General features: G+C 44.6%; 1 gene segment (V, D, J or C); it reads right to left on the bottom strand.

Annotated features, from left to right (window-relative positions):
- Positions 1-4372: 4372 nt before the first annotated feature.
- LOC148137920 (Ig heavy chain C region-like) overlaps positions 4373-23607 on the bottom strand; it is a 78328-nt gene continuing 59093 nt past the window's right edge. The window contains 3 exon segments of the C gene segment in view: positions 4373-4433; positions 8640-8786; positions 9976-10135. Coding sequence covers positions 4373-4433; positions 8640-8786; positions 9976-10135 — 368 coding nt within the window.

Below are 23607 nucleotides of genomic sequence, written 5' to 3'. Positions count from 1 at the left end.
ATTATGCATTGGACAATTTTGTACCCACTCACTTATTCATTGGTTCATCACTCAATTTTAGTATCCCTAACGTTCCATTCACGACTTAACTACCAAACTACTTTCACGAAAAAAATGCTTATTTTTAAAACCGAACACTGAGCTGAAGCAATGCCTGTTGGAAATCAACCATCATTCTCTCACTCTCTATACCTTATTTAGTGTGTCTCAGTGCCTGTCACCTTAAACCTGTGCCCTCCAGTTTTGAACTTCACCATCCTGCGCAAACGATTTAGTCCAGTTGCCTATCCATGCCCCTCATGATTTTTTAAACCGTGAGAACGTTACGTGCTGCCTGGAACATTCCAGCGAAAAAGCCCCTGCCTACCCCATCTCCACGCTTAACTAAAGCGCTCAGGTCCCCACAACATCCTTGTAACTCATTTGTGCACAGTTTCAATTTTCACAAAATCCTTCCTGTCGAAGTTGACCATCACTGCAAGCAGTATTCTCAATGTGATCTCACCAATGCTCGATATCGCCACAACATGACATTCCAACTTGGATAATCGACTTTCTGATTAATGACAAAAAGTGTGCCAAGTACTTTCTTCACAATCTTGTCTACTTCTGACACCACTTTATCTGCTTTTATAAATTTTGCCTTGACTGATAAAGTTGTGATTGTCACGATGTTCTGCTGCCTTCACGGATATGTGGCCCAACATGCAAAGTCTCTCTGTTCCTCTGGGTTTCCTCGTGTCCTGCCATTCATTGAGTAATCAGTTGACGTGTTACTCCCAATGTGCATCACCTCATGTTTTTCATGGTTAAATTCAACATCCCCTATCTGAATTTGACATTTGACAAATTCATCTCTGAGTTCCTCTATCCTAAGACCTTCTTCCTCACTATTAACCATTTTGCTAATATTCGTATCATCGACAACTCTGCTTCTCATTTCCCTCGACTTTGTTCTATATTCTTTACACACACCCACAAACGACATGGGACCCAGCATTCGTCCTTGTGTTACACCATTGAATGCCAGTTCCAGTCACACAAACAGCCTTCTATCACCATCCTGTGTCTCCTACCACCACCAAATTAAGTTTGGATCCAACTTGCCAGGGGACCTTAAATCCCTTTTCACTTTTATCCTCTTACCAGTCTCAGTTTGGTGTCGTGTTAACGGCTATGTTGAAATCCACACAAACAACATCAACTTCACTACCCTCGTTTAAAAACCCGATCACTTGCCAATAAAATATATTTAATTTAATCTGTTAGGCATGACATTCTGTAACAAAGCCGTGATGACTCTTCCTGATGAAACCTTGACTGGACAAGTGGCAGTTAACTCTCTCCTACAGGGTTTGCTCAAAAAGATTCCCTTTAATTGATGTCAGACTCACTGCTGTGTGATTCTCTGGTTTATCTCTCCCAATCTTGCTGAAAAGTGGAACTGCATTTGTATAGTCCACTACAAACCCAAAGAGGAAAGTAAAACATTTCCTCCCTTGTCACAGAGAGGAACATAAGATACAAGTCCGTCTTGAATTGGGAATATGCCCACTTCAAGCCGCTCAGAACCACGAACACTTCATCAGTCTCTATGTCAAACTTGTTCAGAACCTTTCCATCCCACGCCCTGCATTCTGTCCCTATACCTCAGCACAAGAGGACTGTTCGCTTGCTGAACAAGGAAAGTGATTCACTCAGTTATCCCATTTGCTGACACAACTGTACTGTCACACTGGAAGGAGATCATTCAGATATTTTAACTCGAAAATGCTGTATTAAGCCTTTGTGGTTATAAAATATTTTGCTTTGATAGCCACAGTCTATTACAGTGAGAAATGGTGTGAATTTTCTCTAACTGAAAAACATTTACTTAATTCCACCGCGTGTGGAGATTCCTATCTATTCCCATCTGACATGACCGAGATTTAGCTCTCTGTTATTTACCATATCCAGAACAGAACTGCTGCACAAATCCAAGCACATGATTTCTATATTTATTGACCTACGAAATCGATGCCAATGCCTCACATTGTAATGGGATTCATCAACAAGGGAGCTTTTCAGGATTAACACAGTTGTGTCTGATGTGCAGAGGGTCATTTCACAAGCACAGTATCAAGCTTCCTCAGGGGCAAGACCAAAAGATGCTGGAAAGAGAAATCGGAGTTAACATTTTCAGTCCAGTGACACCGTCCTTAGCATTGATGGTTTCCAGGAAAAGTTTGGTCTATATGCAGAAGATATGTGGGGCTGCTGTACTTAGGAGGGAACGAGATGTCGGGATAGAGCCGAAAGAGAGAGACTAACAGTTGGACATAAGAATTGATAGTGATTTATTTGGAGCATTAACAACTCTACACGGAGACTGTTTATGACTAACCATAAATATTGTGTAATGGTTGCTGTGTTATAACTAGGCCTGGTGGGTGTGTCGGGGGCCAGGACATGGGAGACTTCAGGCCTCTAAAATGATTGAAATTGGTATGGATGGTCGCGGGGTTCTCAAGCAGAAAATGGTCTGTTACTTTTTCAGCATGCGCTGAGCTATGGTGGAACACTGCAGTCAGCCTGAGATAGAGACGTTGGCGAGGAAGCATGGTTCTGTGCTAAAGGAGCAGTCAACTGGAAGCTCAGGGACATATTTGGCTATAGAGCTTTGTATTCTGCAAAACGGTCATTCAATCCAGACTTCATTTCCCAAGGTAGTGGCGACCACAATATGAGCAGTGAATCTATTCGACTGGATTGTGCAAAGTGTAGGTAAAGTGTGGCTTCACCTAGAAGGTGTATTTGAGCACTTGTGTACTAAGCAGGGAGTTAAGAAATGGACAAGTGAGGAGAAGCAAGAAGCAAGAAGAAAGGATAGCGTTGAGATATTATTAGAGATGTTGTTAATAAATGGGTAAGAAAGCGACCATAAAGGCACTATACCTGAATGCTCGTACTTTTCGGAAGAAGGTTGGGGATATAACGGCATAAATTATCACGAACGAATACAATTTAGTAGACATTGCAGAGACATGGAGACAGCATAGTCAAGGCTGGTAGGTAAATATTCACGGGCATGAGACAATTCGGAAGGACAGAAATGGTGGTAAGGAAGGTGGTGTAACTCAAACATTCAAGGACAACCTCAGACCGATGCTGACAGATGATATACGCTCTGTGGAGAATGAGTTTAAATCCATTTGGGAGGAAATTAGAAGTTCGAAGAATAAAATGTCATTGATTGTCGGAGTCTACCGGCTCCAAATTTTAAGATTACATTGGGGAGGGCAGGAAACAAAGACATAAATAACACCTGAAAAAATGGTATGGCAATTATCATGCGGATTTTAATCAACATGTCGATCGGTCGAAGCAGCTCAGTCAGGGTAGCCTTGATGAGGAGAGTATTGGGTATCTGCGATAGATTCCTTAACTACTGTGTAATGGAACAGGCCAACAAGGGGAGAGGCCAAATTAGATTTGGTACCGGGTAATGAACAAGGCAAGGTGATAGATTTGGCGGTAGGTGAGCACTTCGGTGATAGTTACCAAAATTCAATTATGTTTACTTGAGCTTTTTAAAGGGAGAGGTACACACCGGAGAGCTACAAACTTGTTAAAACTCGCCAGGTGACTAAACAGATCGATGTGGATAATGTCGTTCATGTAATGCACGTTTGGATTTCAGTTAGCCGTTTGATAAATTTCGCCATGGTGGATGACTGCACAAAATACTAAGGTATGGGCTTGAGGAGGATTTCGTGCTTTGGACTAGAAATTAGCCAGCTGAAAGTAGACAGAGGGTGTTATTTGATGGTCAAACGTCATCCTGGAATTCAGTTGCTTTTGATGTAATGCAACGATCTGTTTTGGGCTCACTGCTTTTTCTCATTTTTATTAACAACCTGGATGGGGGCGTAGAAGGAGGGGTTCGTAAATTTGCGGATGAAACTAAGTTCGGTACAGTTGTGCATAGTGCTGAAGGATATTGTAGGTTACATAGGGACACAGATAAGATGCAGAGCTGTGCTGAAGGTTGGCAAATGGAATTTAATGCAGAGAAAATGTGAGAAAGAGCATGGCATTAAAATTAGCACAGAATACAAAGATCGATAGGAGAAGTTTCTATTAAAATATAAAATGAAAAAGAGTGGCAAAAGTAAACGTTGACACTCTCGTGGATAATAAGGGGCATTTACGTATGAGATATGCGGAAATAGCCATGACATTGAACAGGCATTTGCGTCGGTCTTCACGGTGGAGGATATCAATAACATGCCAGTAATTGACAAAGTGATGACGGTTGGTGACGACCTGGGAACAGTCATTATAACAAAAGAGCGAGTGTTGGATTGTGGGAGCTAATTAACACGATGGTGTGTTAAAAAGAAGTGCGCTGGTAGTATTTTTCCAAAATTCTTTGGTCTCTAGGGTAGTCACAGCTGATTGGAAAGCACAAATATAACATCACTGTTTAAAAAGGGAGGCAGACAGAATATGAGGAATTAGATCAGATTACTTACAGTGTCGAAACAGGCCCTTCGGCCCAACAAGTCCTCACCGACCACTGAAGCGCAACCCACCCAGACCCATTCCCCAACATTATAGAACTTTGTTTAACCTCTGCAGTGCACCACGGTCCCGCAGAGGGAATGGTTCCTGGCGAAGGTGGACAAGGGCGGGGAGGGGAATATATGTTTGGTAATAGTATTTCGCTGGAGGTGGTGGAATTAGGAAAATACTTCGTTGATGACTTGGAGTACCACAGCGCTTAAGATTCCAGACCATGTTCTGAAAAACATGGGATGAGGTTGGAACGTTGCTTCATGACGGACATTTGAAAGATGTGTCCAAAGTCCTTCTTTTGTTCAGTGAAAGCCACAATGTCTTTGAGAAGCTAACTTTAGTAGCCAAAAGCATTGTGGCCACAAGAGCAGGTCATAGTCAGAGATTTTCGTGACTCCCGAAAGCCTGTCTGACACATAGCCTGCGACGACACGCCACCTATGATTTGTCACCGGCAGTCTCCACGAACAGCTGTTCACTCTCCGAGCGAGAGCGTTATTCACCTCATTGACCAAATGTTCTTCTCTTTCTTTTGTTATTTCCCGACCAACTGTTTACTCCTTTACAATACAGAATGAGACATGATGGGATAGTTCCTGTTCGCCTGGATGATTGCAGTGTTAAAGAAACAATGCACAGGAGAAGCACAGCAGATTAGTCAGCATCTGAGTTGCAAGAGACATTTAAATCACAACCTTGTTGTGGATTCCTTAGTGCAGTTAGAACAAAACTGAAAAGCTCAACACCGTCCAGAACAGAGCAACTGAATTGAGCAGCAACACACAACTAATAAAACATCGACAAACATCCATTCCCATCACAACCAAACACTCAGACATGCAGTCTGCACCATCCACAAGATGCACTGCAAATGTTCACCAAGGGTCCTTAAAAAGAACATTACAAAATTACAACTACTTCCATCTAATAGGAAAAGTGTAGTAGATAGGTAGGAAAGACCTACAACCCACAGACCATCCTGCTCTGGAAATATATTGGCGTTCCTCCAGAATCACTGGGTCAAAACTGTGGATTTCACTCCCCTTTATTTTGGGTCTACCAACAGCACACGGAAACGATGGTTCAAGAAAGCAACTCATCACCACCTTGTCCAGTCAAATCAGGAATGAACAGTAAATGCTGACCTCTTCTGGAATACCTACAACCGACAAAGAATGAAAATCATACGCTTTGGAGTTTTGAGTCGTTCTCTCTTACTGAGATATATCTGGTTTTATTTGAGGGGTATCAAAGATGAGGATTTGCTGTTGGGAAACAGAAACGATGCATCACATCAGAATTTGATGGAGCTGCTTTGTTCCATGTAGCCTGATCCTCACCGGCCTTTGAAAATGAAAGCAGAATGTTACATTCACAGTGGAGTGAAAGCATTCACTATCTGAACTATCGAGACATAATTGGAGGGGCGCTGGAGAGGAACTGCGGTAATGTGGTGACGATTCAGTTACTTGTCTGCCCTGAATATTCATCAGTGCAACCACACCGGGGAAAAGCCATTCAACTGTTCTGAGTGTGAAAAGGGATTTGCTCAGTTTTCTAACTTGCTGACTCACCAGTGGGTTCGCACGGAGAAGAAACCATTTAATTGTCCAGAGTATGGAAAAGGCTTTAAAAGTTCTCACGAACTGCTGTACCATCAATCTGTTCAAGTTGATGAGAAACCATTCAAGTGTTCTCACAGAGGGAGTGGGTTCAGGCCGTCACTTGATCTCACTTTACATCTGCGAACCCAGTGGACAGAGGCCGTTCGCCTGTTCTAAGAATGGGAAAACATTCAGTCAGTCATTCAGTCTGCTGAGACACCAGTGAGTTCATACCATTCGTATGAGACCATTCGTCCACTGCGAGTTGAAGTAATTAATTGATTCCAGCAATCTGCTGCAATACAAGAGAGTTCAACTGGAAAGAGACCATTAACCTGCTCTGACGTTTCTCAAACTTACTGAAAGACGAGTGAATTCATATTGGCGAGAGGACATTCATATGTTCTGAATTGGGGAAAGGATGCACTTAAGCCATCCATCCTCCTGATACACCAACGGGTTCACTGTGACAATAATTTGTTTTAATGACGCAGTGTGGGAAATGCTTTATAAGTTTCCAGTAATTGACGTCCCAGCAACATGTTCACGCTGATGAGAACACAATCTTATGCTCTCACTGTAGGATTGTTGTTTCTTTGATAAAAGTGAATACACTTCACGAGATCTTCATTTCGATGTGAAGAGCATTCAGAAATGCTGAATGCATCGATATATCTTTTAGTACAAATCCACACTTAACAATGAAGAAGAGGATCAAGAACAGGGCAGTCAATGGATATCTACCAGTCTCCTCTAATTGTACGGAAATCCGGGAAAAGAATTTTTGAATTTGATGTGATTGAACACTGAACACTTAAACATCAGATCAATTGAAGAGATTAAACACATCCAATGAAGTAAACCCCGGCTGACAGAATGAACACAGTTCAATTCTCGATGTAATAACTCCATATCGCATTCACATGCGACCTCACTGGATTGTTTGCACTATTACCGTCTTTCCAGATCGTAGAGGCTACTGCCTTCATTTGAGAAAGAAGGGGCTGTTGGTGATTTAACCAGGTCAGAGAAGATTTCGACAAGGACAACTTTTAAATTAACCTCAAACCATTGATAGGAATTGGAACCACGCTGCGAGCATCACACTGTTTTATAAGCCAACAAAGCAGCCATCTGACCGAAACAGATTCCACCTGACTGGGCTGTCACACGTGCGAATGAGTAATTGAATCCCTTGCTACCCACAGTGCAAATTAACTGCCTCTCCACGCATGGTGGCTCAGTGTTTAGCACAGCTGCCTCAAAGCATGAGGGGCTGACTTCGATTCCAGCCTCGGAGGATTGTCTGTGTGACGTTTGCAGGTTCTCCACGTGTCTGCGTGAGTTTCCTCCAGGTCCTCAAATTTCATCCCACAAGACAAACTGGTGCGCCGGTTAGTTGAATTGGCCATGATATATTACCGATACCGTAGGTTAATAGTTGGGGTAAATATAAGGGAGGGTAATGGGTTTGAGTTCTTTTTGGAGGGTTTGTGTGGACTTGTTGGGCCGAAGGGCCTGTTGCTGCACTGCAGGGATTCTCATGTGTTTTCTGGTGTTTCATCACATCATTACTCCTTAAGCTCTTTTCAAAGTCAGACCATTAAAATTTTTCTCTCATTTGTGGGAACAAAACCATATCTGCTGAGATTGGAAACCCGAGTTAATCACTTCCCAGGCAAGGAGCAAGTAAATATTTCTCGCTCGTGTGAATATACTCGTGCTCGCTGAATAGAGATGACCAGGTGAATCTCTTTCCACACTCAGTGCAGGCCTCTCAATAGTGTGCCCATTCATGTTTATTTGAACCTTTGCTAATTTAATAAATTCCTTCTCATACACAGAACAGACGAATGGTGTCTCTTCAGTTTCATGTCGATCGGATGACATTAGGCGGTGTTGTGAAGATAATCGCTTACCAAACAGAGAAGACAAATCTTCTCTCCCTTTGTTGAAGTCGTCTGCGTGCCATTAGGATTGATCCTCGAGTGAATAGCTTCCCGTCATGGAACAGCTGAGTGGCTTGTCCCCATGTGAACAGGTTGATGTTGAATTAAGATTTTGAATTTACAACCTTTGCAGATCCGAAAGTTTATTTTTCAACAGTATGGGAAATGACATGCAAACCTGCCTGCACACAGCATGGCCAATAAGAACACAGAAAATCAAGCCTGTCCAAGCCATACAAGGAACACCCAAAATGCCTCAGCATTGACCAAACAGGCTGACAAGGGAAACCATACATGATCAGAGTTATTCACAAACCAGGGAATACACTTCCCAAGACAATCTACCAATAAGCTTCCTCGACCCGATAAACACAGCTGAAGCAAAGGCCGTAGGGTAGTGTAGTACCCCCGAGATATCAAAGCCACATGAAGCTCAGGTAAGCTAGGGATGCACCAGAATACCTTGCTCATCTCTGGAGAGCAACAATGGTATCACCATACTGCCAAGGAAAGGGACATTCTCACACACCCACGAAGAGATCTGGAACCCCGATCCCATTCTTGAATGGATGAATGCTGCTGGATGCTTGATTGAGTCCAGACTGTATCAATCACGTCCAGAGCTTGTGCCGTAACAGGGATCCAGCCAGGGGAGAGCCGGACGGGCAAGGGAAGCCTGGAAAAATAGAATGAGAGACTGCTGATTAAATTTTTCGCATCAATCCTAAGAGATTCCTCAGCTCGAAGGAAATTGACCGGGATTCCACCAGTTCACTGTTTTTTCTGTCTTGTGGTTTCTGAGCATTTGCTTTGGATGTGTCTGCTTGTTTGCTGACTGCATATATTGTCAGTTTCAGTTCTCTCGTCTAAGTGTGTTTATCCATCAGACAAGTTTACTTTAGATGACATGACATTACAGTGTGGAAACAGGCCCTTCGGCCCAACAAGTCCACACCAACCAGCCGAAGCGCAACCCACCAATACCCCTAAGTTTTACCCGTTACCTAACACTACGGGCAATTTAGCATGGCCCATTCACCTGACCTGCACATCTTTGTGATTGTGGGAGGAAATTGAAGCGGGAATTGAACCCGAGTCTCAGGCGCTGTGAGGCAGCAGTGCTAACTACTGTGCCAACATGCCGCCCACGGTGTGTTTGTTTACAGTGTGGTGCGCGATAATCCTTTATTGCTTGACCTATCAATCACTCACTACTTGTGTGTTCTGTGAGTACTACCTTTATCTTTCCTCTAAAAATGAAGTGCAATGCTTAGCTGTCAGCGCAGGACGTCCAGTACGCCATGGGGGCAGGGAATTCCACCCACTGCTGGGATGTGCGAGCTGGGCAACCCCAACCATGTGGTGACAATGGCCCAGGACCGAGGTTGTACAAGACGATATTGAGGAGGCATGTAAGTTTCGATTCCCTACAGTGTAGAAACAGGCCCGTCGACCCAACCAGTCCACCCCGACCCTCGGAAGAGTAAGCCGTGCAGACCCATTTCCCTCCCACTAATGCACCTGACACTATGGGCAATTTAGCACGGCGATTTTACCTGACTTGCACACCTTTGTGAATGTGTGAGGAAACCGGAGCACACGGAGGAGTCCCACGCAGATATGGGGAAATGTGCAAACTGCACACAGACATTCGCCCAAGACTGAAATCGAACTGGGACCCTGGCGCTGTGAGGTAGCAGTGCTAACCATGCCGCCCTGTAAATACGTGAAAATCAAAATAAAGATCGGAGATTCTATTGTTATACCTGGTTCACTGGCAGACACTGTGCTGAAAGAGACAGGGGATGGCGGTTACTTTACACACTTTACAGTAGACTTTTACACATGTCCACAAGGAAACTGACCATATGGGAAGTCCTTTAAATTCGAGAAGCTTGATTATTGGACCACGGCCATTACGGGAGGGCACGTTGACCCCTCCTGGGACACTGCATACATGCTGCAGTGTCTTGCAAAGTTTCGGCAGGTTGCCCACCAGTTCCAGGCCGCGGAGGCGAAAGACCGCTGCAAAAGCAAGCGACACTGTGATCAAAATAATTCCAGACACAGCCACACCGCCCTGTGCCCCACAGTACCTGAAATTTCCCATACTGGATTCAAAGCCAGACCCTATTGGGCCTGAATGATGTGGCTGCATTTTTTTTTTACCATACATTACACAGCAAGCCCGCGATGGGACACATTAGCCCCCGGGCAGTATGAATCACCACTGCTGCCCAACTCAAATGATAAGTCCAGACTCACAAGAAGACCGAGTGCTTGCCGAAATTACTAGGCCACCAACTGTCAGTTTCCCCGCATCATGATATGGTGCACCCCGCTGTATAAGACCTGGATCCACGCAGAGTTCCGGGCCATGCGACAGACCCGTTGAAGTGACAGCTCCCGTTCTACAATTGGGTCCTCGAAATTTCCTGTATTTTCAACTGTCGGTCCCAAGATGTGCAGACCATATTACAGCTTGTGCACATGACCCACTGGGTGACCATCAGCCCTGTTATTGACATCCCCCTGGGGCACCGCTTCAGACTGCGAAAAAGTGTCTGGACAGCACCGTGAAGGATGCAATAAAGGCCATTGCAAGACGGCACGCCGAATTTGGGCTGTTATCCAGTGTCTGCAGAGCAGCCAAGCATTTGCTCGATGTCATTGTCCGTTTTAGGGAGGTCTGTGACTCCTCGTCGGGCATTCCATTAGCAGAGAACGAAAAGCTTGCCGTGCAGTCCTTACATATGCTCACGTTTTAACGTTGACAAACGAACGACGAGCAGGATGGACAATTGAATTGTACTTAATAACTTGGACGGGAATCGGCTGTTCACTGCACCAAAACTGACGGGGGCATTCGACTGGCTCGCACAACTTGACAACCACAGGGACCACTCGGAAAATTACCTGAGTTGCAAGAACCTCTGCTCTATACGGTTTTTGAGAATACCCATAACAGAGCCACTCTCCTAACCTATTAACTCCAGTATTGGCCCTGCCACTGCGACTGATGCTGCCATTATTTCAGACTCTTGCCCAGTCGCCATCCTGAGCCGGCAGACCTTATGTAAATTGAATGCCAATATCCACTGTTCCTCTGAGGATCTCACATTAGCGAACCAGGACGTCCAATATTCCATGGTGCGGGCAGTAATTTCGCACAGCACTGAACCCTCTGACCAGGTAAGTTCCTGATGCTCTTGGTCATGCTCCACTTCACCTATCTGCGCTCTTCTCGACCCCTACTTGCCCTGTTGTCAATGGCCCCTTTCTGTAGACAGTTCCCTGACTCCCTGCTCCCAGTGGGGTGCGCAATTGACGGTATTGACTTGTCATGCATCCCAGCAGAATTAATTGAAAATAGCGACACACTACGGTGATAGGTAGATTAGATTAGATTAGATTAGATTACTTACAGTGTGGAAACAGGCCCTTCGGCCCAACAAGTCCGCACCGACCCGCCGAAGCGTAACCCACCCATACCCCGACATTTACCCCTTTACCTAACACTACGGGCAATTTAGCATGGCCAATTCACCTGACTTGCACATCTTTGGAGTGTGGGAGGAAACCGGAGCACCCGGAAGAAACCCACGCAGACACGGGGAGAATGTGCAAACTCCACACAGTCAGTCGCCTGAGGCGGGAATTGAACCCGGGTCTCTGGCACTGCGAGGCAGCAGTGCGAACCACTGTGCCACTGTGCCACCGTGCCGCCCACAAAGTAGATACTTGTGAAATCTAAGGACTTCAAGGTGACCTTCTTACCAAATGCGGGTGCTATGATGTTGTTATACCTCTGCACTGACAGCTGAATTGACGTCAAGCTGCTGTCTGTTTTCTCCATTGCTTTTGATCATTCTGGCTCTCGTCTAATTGCCTGAAGACGAGAGGTGCCGACAACCTAGGAGCTTGCTGCGTGGTTTCTGGTGTAATTTTCAGAGGGGATGAGGAGCTGCTGTTGGTCACGGGAAGTGCCTGTGAGGCCCCCAACCCCCACTCCCCCGAAACCCCACAACTCCCCATAATCCAGTTACTGCAGTCAGCAGCTGATCTACCCTGTCAGAGCACACTGGATCCTCCTTACCCTGACCTTTTGGAACGACAGTCTGCTGCCATGAATGTGGCAATGGCTGGATATGATGTGTTTTGCTTTCAATTTCACTTTCATCTCTGGCCACATGTAAGTTCTTCAGTTTAACCTTGTAACCCTTGCAGGAAATGTCCGCTCGCTGATCCCTTTTTGTCAACTTAACCAGGTTCCCCACACATAATCACCACCTCAGCAAACTCTACTTGAACTTGCCCACATTGACTTATTGATCCTCCAGCCTTGATAGAGCAGGGACTGTTCCTGTGCCCAAGCACCCTGCAGGAACTTTAATGAATCAGGGAGCAATCTGAATCTAATTGATGTTAAGTGTTTGTTAGTAGCCAATGTCTCTCCAAAGCTGTTGTTTGAAAGTATAGGTAACAGCCTTTAAATATGATTGCTGCATTCTCTGAACCGGAACATCCTCTGCCCACATAGTTCGAACGACGCCCCCTGCTGACCGACCGTTAATTGACCAGTTCTGACAATGTTGCATTCTCGACTTTTCCTAGCCGACCCACGTGGCCACACCTCCTAATTCCAATCCTGGTCCCTGCATTTCATAGCTTCCAGTAACATTTTGGCACTTATGCTCAATTCCACCACAAACCCCTTTCCCGACCTATTACTTTGTGCTTCCAAGCAACTTTGGGCAAGAAAGTTGTGAAAAAGAGGTTCTGTTTTGCATCCTTATCATTTTGTTATCTCATCATTCCTGCACCTCCATTTTGTTTTCGTTCCCTCCGGTTCCCCTCTTTGTTCTTTGTCACTAAATCCTTTTAATTGCTGCATTTTTAATTTTTGACGAGAGCGGATGGAACTCAAACAAAGTAAGTGTCTACAGCAGATTGTGAGTATTTGTTAATTTGCAATATAATAAATAACATATGATTAGGATTCATTAAAAATGACGCTTAATACTTATTGATGTTGGAATATAAAGTCCACTTTCCCCTTTATTGACACGAAGTAATTTCTTCGATTTAATTTTCATATTTCAGAATCAGTTCAGTTCAAATGGCAAAAGACAGCTAGATCGCTGAAGTCACTGCATTCCAAACTGATTTTGGACACGTGAGAACTTCAGTTTCTCTCCCGACTGCTCTCTCTATCCGAGCAACTTTCTCTGATTTCCTTTCCTTCACTTTTAAGCGGCCGTGCTCCAGGGGGAAATACTATTGGCTGTTGTTGAATCTCCAGCTCGAGCTGAGAGAGGGTTGTCTCCCATTGTGAGGTCAGAGACCCAGCCACAGGTTGATGGGACTCAGGGGTCAGGCCCCACTGCGCAGCCTCTGTAGAATCTCCATGTCTCAGTGTTCCCCGAGGGGAAAGGCACATCCAGGAAGGAGTCACTGCGGGCCTCACTATAGGCTGCATAAAGGGACACTGACAATTACACACGGAGCTTGGACAGCTAGTTCCAAGGGAACCGATGTGACACCTGTGCCCTGTGACTTTGCTTGGGAATTCAACCTGCGTGTGTTTAGAACAGGAACTCTTCCATTGGGTTAAATCCAGCCATTCAAAAGGATCGAATATCTACTGTACGAATAATGATATACTTCCGAACACCTCATGGAGACTATCATTTACAGCAGATTCTAGTCGATTGTACAAACAGAGAATTATACTGAAAAGTATAAATATTTTCTGCATTAACTCATTCATAAACGAATCAATCCATTGGTCAGGTATTTGGTGGAGAAGCACAGGCTGGCGTTGCATTTCAGGCCCCTGCAAAAACCTGGACATAGACTCTGTTCTAATTAACTGGGGACCTGAAAACTCTGATAGGGAGACCCTCCTGAAGAATGTGGCCTTCACTGTCTGTGCTGTCACTTATTCCTCCCGAGAAGGTGGTGGAGAGTGAGTTCACTTCCTTAATCACTACAGATTACTGGAATATTGTGTACATTTGTTCCTGGGTCCGCACCGTCAATCATGGGGATGGATTGGAAAGAATGGAACTTTTCAGATTGGGAATCTGATGGGATTTTCAAAAATCATGACACCTCTGGGAGAGACTGTTCCCCGAATATAAGGTTCAAGAATGAGACAACACAGGCTGAAATTATCTGCAAAAGTAACAGGTGTGTCGTAAGAGATGTTTTTTGTTGACATAACGCTTGGTGTTTGTGTGGAGGGCCCTGCTGGAGTTCTAATGGAGGCGGCTCCAACTGACGCTTTTAACAGGGAACTCGGTCATTATTTGAATTTCACTGAGGGGTGGAGAGTCAATGGACAGAACAGAGTGTCACAGTAATTTCGTTTCTGAATCTCAAACTCCCACTTTGTCAATGAGGACTTGGTCACTGACATCAAGAGATGTCAGCATGCTGACGCTTGGCTTGGGAGTCTTTGTTGTGGACATCGGGCTTTACTCACTGTCAACCTCCAGACAACAGGATATGTCTTCAGAATTTGCAAATGACACAAATTGAAAATGCAGGAAACAGGGAAGAGAAGAGTAGCAGAATTTAGGAGGACACATGCAGACGTTATTTCTATTCGGTCTGAGGATGAACGTGGCCCACAGGTTTCCTGATATCCTCATATTGAACTAATCAGAGCCAGACTTCCTTATTGTTCGTGGCCAATTAATATGAAGCACAGAATTCCTGTGAAACAGACAGGAGAGAGGTGAGAGCTTTCTGTTTGTCATAAAGAGCAAAACAGTCACGCAATGACCGTGGGGGAGAGACATTTCCTGTATTTAATCAAAATCACACTCTGACATGGCGAACCCTCCAACGACCTGAGGGACTGTGATTTGTAAAACATATTCCACTTGAAGCTTGTTCAGAATCAGTCACAGATTATTTTAAATCTGCAATCTGACTAGATTGATCCTGAAGGCAGAAGTTTTACAGACACTGCAGAAAAGATTTACCACCATGCTTCCTGGACTGGAGGACATTTCTTATGAAGTAATATTGAGGGACCGAGCGCTTTTCTCATTGGAGTGAAGAAGGATGCGGGGTGAATTGATAAGGGTGTATATGATGATAAGAACCACTGATAGAATGAATAGCCAGAGACTTCTTCCCAGTACAGAAATATCTTCATAAGGGGGCATAATTTAAAAGTGATTGGAGGAAGGTTATTGTGGAGATGAGAGGTAAGTTCTTTCTATGCACCGACCAGACTCTGTGGCGGTGGTAGTTCAATCAGATGCATTATGGATGTTTACGCGACTCTTGGATAGGCACATGGAAGATAGGTTATGCAGATTAGTTTGATCTTAAAGTACATTAACCGATCAGCGCATTGTCGAGGGTTGAAGGGCCTGCATTGTACTCTTCTGTATCAATTGTCCTCCACATTATTGACTCCACTGTCAGTTAAAGTTCTGATACCATATATCCCCCTGAACGATAATGTTTAAGAACTTCTCACCATTTTCAACGGGATCATTCAGTTTCTGTTCGATGCCTCCGACAAACGTGAACCAATTGTTGTAATTGTACCATTCTCCACCACGACCTCTGGAGAGCAAGTGGGAATACAGCGTTGAGATAGGGAATCAGGCATGATCACATTGAATGGAGAGCAGGCTATAGGGGCTGAATGGCTTCGTCCTGCTCCTGGTTTCATTCAGCTAAATGTCCTCCTGAAAATCTCATCCTTAAAAGTATCAGTGAAACATTGGGGAAGCACATCAGCAGTTGTTTTCGTTGAGATTTTGCTGCATCTTTAAAATTTGATTTTTCTTTGCAGTGACGATGAACAGTCAGTCTGAGAATCAAAGTAGTCCTCAGGACTCCTGATGGCGTCACAGTGAAAAAGTTCATAGGAACGCTTCCTTACTGTTAATGATCAATCGTATGCAATAAAGAGAGACACTTCATGGAACTTCCGGATTGTTCACGGACCCGAGATGTTAATTTGCTTTGTGGATTACAGACTATATAAATGTAGAGGAATTACACTGGATATCGGCAAGTAACGTGAGGATGGATATTTAAAAACCCTGCAAAAAAATCTTAAGGATATCCTAAAATGTTTTAAAAGTAATTGAGCGGTTTTGAAATTTATTCAACACTGTCGAGGGAATGGGAGGTAATTTCAGAAACCGAGAGAGACTCACAGACACAGATAGAGAGCCACAGCCACAGGTACAGGATAAGATTTCCCTGGAGGTGTTTCGGAGCTCACTCTGTGGCCCACGATAGGCATGGCAGCAACAAATGGAATGCAGCCATTTTCTGGTTACATGGACGATGTTTTGTTTACTATTTGGCACAGTATTGTCCCAGCCCTGGGAGGGTTTGATGTGGAAAATGTAAAGGGGGATTTATTCTTTATCTAACTCAGTGCTGTTCCTGTCCTGGGAGTGGTTGATGGGAACAGTGTAATTGGGCTTTAATCTGTACTGAGCCCTATGCCTGTGTTAGAGATTGATGGGGACAGTGTCGGGTGATTAAAACAAAACCTAACCTCATGCTAAACGTGGCCTGAGATTTCAAAGGGTTCCAGTCTATTGTTAGATTACTCGACACTGAACCTATTTATAGATTCCAGAAGCAACACCGATATTTTCTCCCTATCTCATCCTGCAGTTCCTGTCATTGACTCTCAAACATTCATCATTTTGGGCTATTCGAAATTCCAGGGATACAGTCCTGGGCTTGTGTCATTTCCATGGCCATTGAACCCGTGCCGTCCAACTATAGTTCTGTGAATCTACGCTGCATTCATTTGCACATGGAATCCCAAGTCCCCAACACGTTCTTGTCTTTATCTTTTTATAAAGTCGCTGTCAGCGCTGTGCTGACATGAAATGGCTACCTGAAACAAACCTATAATGGCTACTGACACTTCTGGAATCATTTGTCCTGGTTGGCAGATTAAAACACATCGTACACTTTATACATTTTCATCTCTCGGCCTCCTGCAGATGAAATAAACTGGGATGCGAATCGATGCAATTTCGATGTTAGAGGAGGGATAATCTAAACCAAATGGTACAATGGTAAACTGGATGCAGGAGCAGAGAAGCTTCAGTTTGAGTCTGAATTCTGTCAGCACAGGTGAGGGGCAAATGTGTGAAAAGCTTTTTTTTCCATTCATGCATTCCTACATTGGAGAAATGTTAATTTACAAATTAAACTCTACAAGCAGGATATGGACAACTCTGTTAAAAAGTTTCGATTGATTAAGATGCAGATTCCAGAATCCTTTTAAAGTCCGTGCCCTGAGATTTTTAAAAGTCTATCTAACTTTCCAAACTTCAAGACGAAAATGCGATAGTTATATGACAGGTCAGCTACTGAATTGCAGGTGCGTGGTCTTGTTCAGAATCTGTCAGAGATTTAGCGCGGAGTAAGATGTACTTTATCCAGATAACAGGCATTTATCAAGGACCAGCCTGACGTAATTTGCCTTCAAATTTTGTGTTCTCTAAAAATAAAGAAATTGATTTACCATTCTGCAAGCCTCTCGGATTGTGTATCATTAGTATACATTTGTGAAAGAGTAACTGTGTATGTGAATGAGCGAGTGTGGCTTTGAGGTGTCTGTGACTGATTGACTGAGAGTTGGTGGCTGAGATTGGCTGAGTGAGAGGTTGTGTTCGAGTGTGAGATTCTGAGATCGGGAGTTTGCAATGCTCTATTTTGCGTGTGACCGATCATGTGTGACCGCATGACAGTGTGTCTGTGCGTATGAGCTATGTACGAGTTTGTGATAGACACTGTAGAGGCAGCTTTACTCTGTAATCTAACACAGAGCTTCCCCTGACACGGGAGTGTTTGTGGACATATCTGTACATTGTATGTAACCCTATTTTTCCCTGACCCTGGGAGGTTTAGTTGGAGAAAGTGTACAGGGAAATGTACTCTGCCGATAAGCCAGTGATATAACTATGCTAAGTGCATTTGATCGGGACATTGTGGGGATAGGGGTTGACTTCGTCATTATCTAATTCCACGGTGAACATGGTCTGGGAGTTAGAAAAGCTGAAGTGCAGAAACAGCTTTACTCTGAACTTAACCCCATTCACTACCTAAATACAATCTGAAAGAACTGCTGATTCTGTCAATCAGAAACAAAACCTCAGCAGGCTTGGCAGCATCTTTGAAGAGAAAACAGCGTTAAAGTTTCAGGTCTGGCTCAGATAAACGGTGACCGGATACGACGTGGTAACTCTGGATTCTCTGTTCGGATGTTGCCAAAACTGCTGAGCTTTAATCAGCAATTTGTTTTTTTCCCTATTCTCTCCCTGTTCTACGAATTGCTCCCCTCAATTAGCTTAGAGACTTTGTTCTGCTGTACATCAGCTTGCTGACAACACATGGAATTCCAGTCTCTCACTCAGACTAGAGTAAATGAATATATAATCCCAGCGGTGTGAAATGCCCCTGCCCTATCACTGTACATTTCCCTGACTAATGCACCTAACCTTCACATGTCTGATCACTTTGGGCAATTTAGCATGGCCAATATTACTGAACCCGCACATGTCGAAGCAAACCAGACCATCCGAAAGAACCCCACGCAAACACGGGGAGAACTTACAAACTCCATTTACAGTTGCACGACACTGGAATCAAACAGGAGTCCCTGGAACTCTGAGGCAGCAATCTAACCACTGAGTCACTGTGCCAGCCAAACAGTTAAGTTTAAAATTGGGACTGGGAATACAAAAAGCTGCAGTTTAATTTCTGCGACATTCAGTTTCTCCACAAATAAAGTTATGGAGTACATCAGTTCGATAAGCCAGTTCACTACCATCTTCTCAAGGGCTGATGGGAATGAGGGATAAATGCTGAGCCCAGCCAGTGATGCTCACGTCCGATGAACAAACGAAAACTTCATCCCTTTGCCTTGTTCATACCTTGCTGCCCCTGCAGATTAATTCGATGTGTTTTAATATCCCAGGACACACAGATCCCTCTCTACGTCAGAGTCCTATAACATCTCCCCATAAAAACTGAAGTCTCTGTCGATTCTCCCTGACACTCTCAACTTTGTATTGTAGTGGACAGGGCTTTGCCCATTGACTTACCATCGCTATATCAATCTGTTTGACAGCAGCTTACTTGCACTTCACAATTTACTTATAAACTAGTTTCACCAATAATATACTCAGTTTTTAGATCAAGACTGACTTGAGCAGATGCCTTTTGGAAATCTCAAAATCCTTCGGTCACTCTCTGTTCCTTATTCAGTGTGTCTGCCTGTTTCGCTCTGCTCGCCCAGAATATCTGTGAATTGCCACATTCATCCGTTATCATTTTGGAGATGCTTCATGGTGTCCATATCTCCTGTACGATCACAGTAAAACGTCTTCACCTCCATAGGCCCAAGACCTGGTTATAATTGCCAAACTGTCCAAATATTTGGTGACGCCATCACTTTAACTCTCCCGATTTGTGTCCAAGGTTGCGGACAATGATGTTGAATCAATTAATAAGATCCAGATTAAAGGAGTACTTGACTGAAAATAAATACAGTTCTACTAAAGGACTGTAAAATGTACAGATCGGGATTTCCAAACATCAAAGCTTCATTAAACAATCCTGGATGTCAGATAAACAGGACATTCACACACCTGGGTCGGACTCAAGACTCAATCCCCCCGACACAGAAAGGTTCCTGTATCAAACAACATACGGTATTGGAATCAAATGCAGTTTTTGTGAGCAGGACATAGCACATGGATTGAGGAAAATTGTCCATGTGGATGTTCCGAATCAGGAATATAATTGGGAATCCAAACTGAACAGAAACAATCCAGTAAAGAACTCTGTGATGAAGTTCTGGAATACATCTATTTTCGTTGAAAATGGGAACCCTCTTGGTTAACAATCGAGAATTACTGCGTGTGTGTGTGTGCGCGCGCTCCCGCGCGCGCGTATGCACGTGTGTTTCTGTGGTGATAGTTGAGCGTGAGTTAAATTTCTATCACTTCTCAGATTATACATATCTTCAAAATGTTTGGTTAGGCATCATCGAGGGAACTTTACTCTGTATTTAACCCTGTGTTGTCAATTGATCTCACAGCTTCCTATATACTGGTTTCAAGGCTCCATCCGTTGCCACATCTTATATTTGCTAGTATCCTTTTCAGACTATCATTCAGCCACTCAGTGACATCCCAGACTCAGGGAGGCAGCGTGCTACCTGGTGTCGCATATGCATTGTCACAGACATCTGCCTGATGCCCGAACAATGCAATCCCCTTATCACTATTGCTGTCCCACTTCTTTTGTTTTGTCCATTAATTAAATTCAGAGAAGGTTCATTTAAACTCGGAAGCAACAAATGTAACTTTTCGATTTGAAAATGGAGGGATGCAGAAAACAGGGCCAATGCTGAAATTCTGTCCAAGCAACAATGCTAAACCTTTTCATCGTTCTGTGGTTCCTAATATTTATACATTTCGTGTACTATAGTATTGAAGTATTTCAGGGGGTGCACGCTGCCTTGTGACGGAATGATGAAATGAGAATAAACGACCCAGTTCTCCAAAAATATCTAGTTGCTTTCATTCAGAAAGTGGTTGCTGGTTCCTCTCGTGGCGGCCAGAGGAGATCGCTCTCCTCACCTCACGGCCCTGGCACGAGTCACCTGTTGCCTCCTCTCGCTTCCTCGTTGTCAGACGTTCCCCGCTGGTTATGGCCATCCTTTTTGTGACGTCACTGCGCAGCCGCTTGCGCCTTTGAGTCATTCAAGACATTGTGAGGGTGTCAGAAAAAATAGAATGTACAGGGACAGGAGCAAAGTGTCCCAGAGAAAAAAAAAATCTGCTGCTTGTACAGTGACACTGGGAGGCCAGCAGAGGGCGGTATTTTATCACTTTTACAAAACAGGGACAGACAGTGACAGAGAAAGTCAGATACATTTCTTCATCAAATATTAATTAATTCATTGGTGACGCCATCACTTTAACTCTCCCGATTTGTGTCCAAGGTTGTGGACAATGATGTTGAATCAATTAATAAGATCCAATTAATAAGATCACGTTAACATTTCTGGTAATATTGGATCGACACCCTCACTCCCAGCCCCCCACCCCTCCCCTGTCTTGGTTAGTTCCTGTGCAGGTTGCCCTATTCCTAACAACATTTGCTGCTCTTGGACTGTTTGTGCTCCTTACTCTGATACCCTCCTCTTTGAAGTTCCTGCTGAGGTTCATTTTACAGTCGGCTATCATACATCCAGAAGAGCGTAAAGTCTCACACACTTTCATTACGAGGATGAATGTTTGAATCATAAGCATTCATATTACCTGTGGGGTATTTCAATAATCCCATGCATTGCTGAAACCTTCAGGATGATAGGCTTATAGCCGAGTAAGGGGATTTGTGTGTGTGGATCTTCATTGTCTGCCAGGACCATTCATTAACATGTTTCCCTCTGAGCTATAAAGAACAGATGAACACAAGAAATAGCAGCATGTGTCTGAAATTCGGCTCCTCGAACCTGCTCCGATTTTTAATACAATCATGGCCGATCGCATCTACGAAGTGCTTTAAGAGGTTAGGAATGGCAAACATTAACTCCCAGATTGCTGAGGTCCTCGATAATTCGCCACGATCGTAATCGATCCATACAGACCCCATCTCTCTGGCACTTCACTCATCTCTGGAACATCTGGATAACATGGACACCTACATCAGACTTCTCTATATTGGCTTTACCTCTGCCTTGAAGACCCTAATGCCAACAAGACTCATCGACATTTCTGAGTCTTAGGACTTTCCTCACATCGAGAACTGGATCTTTAACTTTCTGACCTGCAGATCACAATGAATGAGGAGAGTTGGAATAATACGCAATACTGCTGCCCTTCAACGCTGTGTACTCAGCCCCCTTCAATATTACTTACCCTCTCGTGACTGTACCGCCAAATTCAGCTCTAACTCCATTTACAGATTTACTAATGACACCACGACAGTGGGTAGGTCTCAAAACCGACCTAGATTACACCTCCTCCCACCCTGTCTCCTGTAAAAACGCCATCTCATATTCCCAATTCCTTCACCTCCACCGCATCTGCTCCCAGGTGGACCAATTCCAATATCGAACAACCCAGATGGCCTCCTTCTTCAAAGTCCACAATTTCCCCTCAGACGTGGTTGACGATGCTCTCCACCGCATCTCCTCCACTTCCCGCTCCTCCGCCCTTGAACCCCGCCCCTCCAATCGCCATGACGGCAGAACCCCACTGGTCCTCACCTACCACCCCACCAACCTCCAAATATCGTATCATCCTTCGTCATTTCTGCCACCTCCAAACAGACCTCACCACCAAGGACATGTTTCCCTCCCCTTCCCTACCAGCGTTCTGGAAAGACCACTCCCTCCGAGACTCCCTCGTCAGTTTCACAACCCCCACCAACTCAACCTCCACTCCCAGCACCTTCCCCTGCAACCGCAAGAAATGCAAAACTTACACCCACACATCCCCCTCATTTCTCTCCAAGGCACAAAGGGATCCTCCCATATCCGTCAAAAATTCACCTGCACCTGCACACACAACATTTACTGCATCCACTGCACCTGATGTGTCCTGCTCTACAGTGGGGAGACAGGCCGCCTACATCAGAGAACACCTCTGGGACACCCGCACCAAACAACCCAGCCGCGCTGTGGCTGAACACTTTAACTCCCCCTCCCACTCCGCCAAGGCCATGCAGGTCCTTGGCCTTCTCCATCGCCAGACCATGGCAACAGACGCCTGGAGGAAGAGCACCTCATCTTCCAGCTAGGAACCCTCCAACCACAAGAGATGAATGCAGATTTCTTCAGCTTCCTCATTTCCCCTCCCCCCACCTTATCTCAGTGCCAACCGTCGGACTCAGCACCGGCTTCTTGACCAGCAATCTTCTTCCTGACCTCTCCGCCCCCACCCCTACTCCGGCCTATCACTCTCACATTAACCTCCTTCCACCTACGCATTCCCAACGCTCCTCCTCCAAGTACCTCCTCCCTACATTTAATCTTAGCCTGCTTGGCACACCCTCCTCATTATTGAAGAATGGCATATGCCCGAAACGTCGATTCTCCTGCTCCTTGGATGCTGCCTGACCTGCTGTGCCTTTCCAGCAATGCCTTTTTCAGCTCTGATCTCCAGCATCTTCAGTCCTCACTTTCTCCTACAGGAAATAGCGCTTCGTGACATGGTGTTAAGACACCAATCTTTCACTCAATGTCAGCAAAACAAGGGAACTGGCCATTGACTTCAGGAATTGGACTGAAGGACACACACTGGTCTCTGTCATTGGTGCTGATTTGGAGGTGATGGACAGCTTCAATTTCCGAGTAATAAATATTACAAACAATCAGTCTATCCATGTCAACTCTACAGCCAAGAAAGCACATCAATGCATCGACCTCCTCTGACGGGGAAGAAAATCTAGCATTTTAGCAATGACTCTGACCAATTTTA

Source organism: Chiloscyllium plagiosum, unplaced genomic scaffold (assembly GCF_037043375.1).
Source record: "Chiloscyllium plagiosum isolate Xiang-an unplaced genomic scaffold, Cpla_swu_hap1 HiC_scaffold_42, whole genome shotgun sequence".
NCBI lineage: Eukaryota > Metazoa > Chordata > Chondrichthyes > Orectolobiformes > Hemiscylliidae > Chiloscyllium > Chiloscyllium plagiosum.
This window is presented reverse-complemented; position numbering and strand designations above follow the sequence as displayed.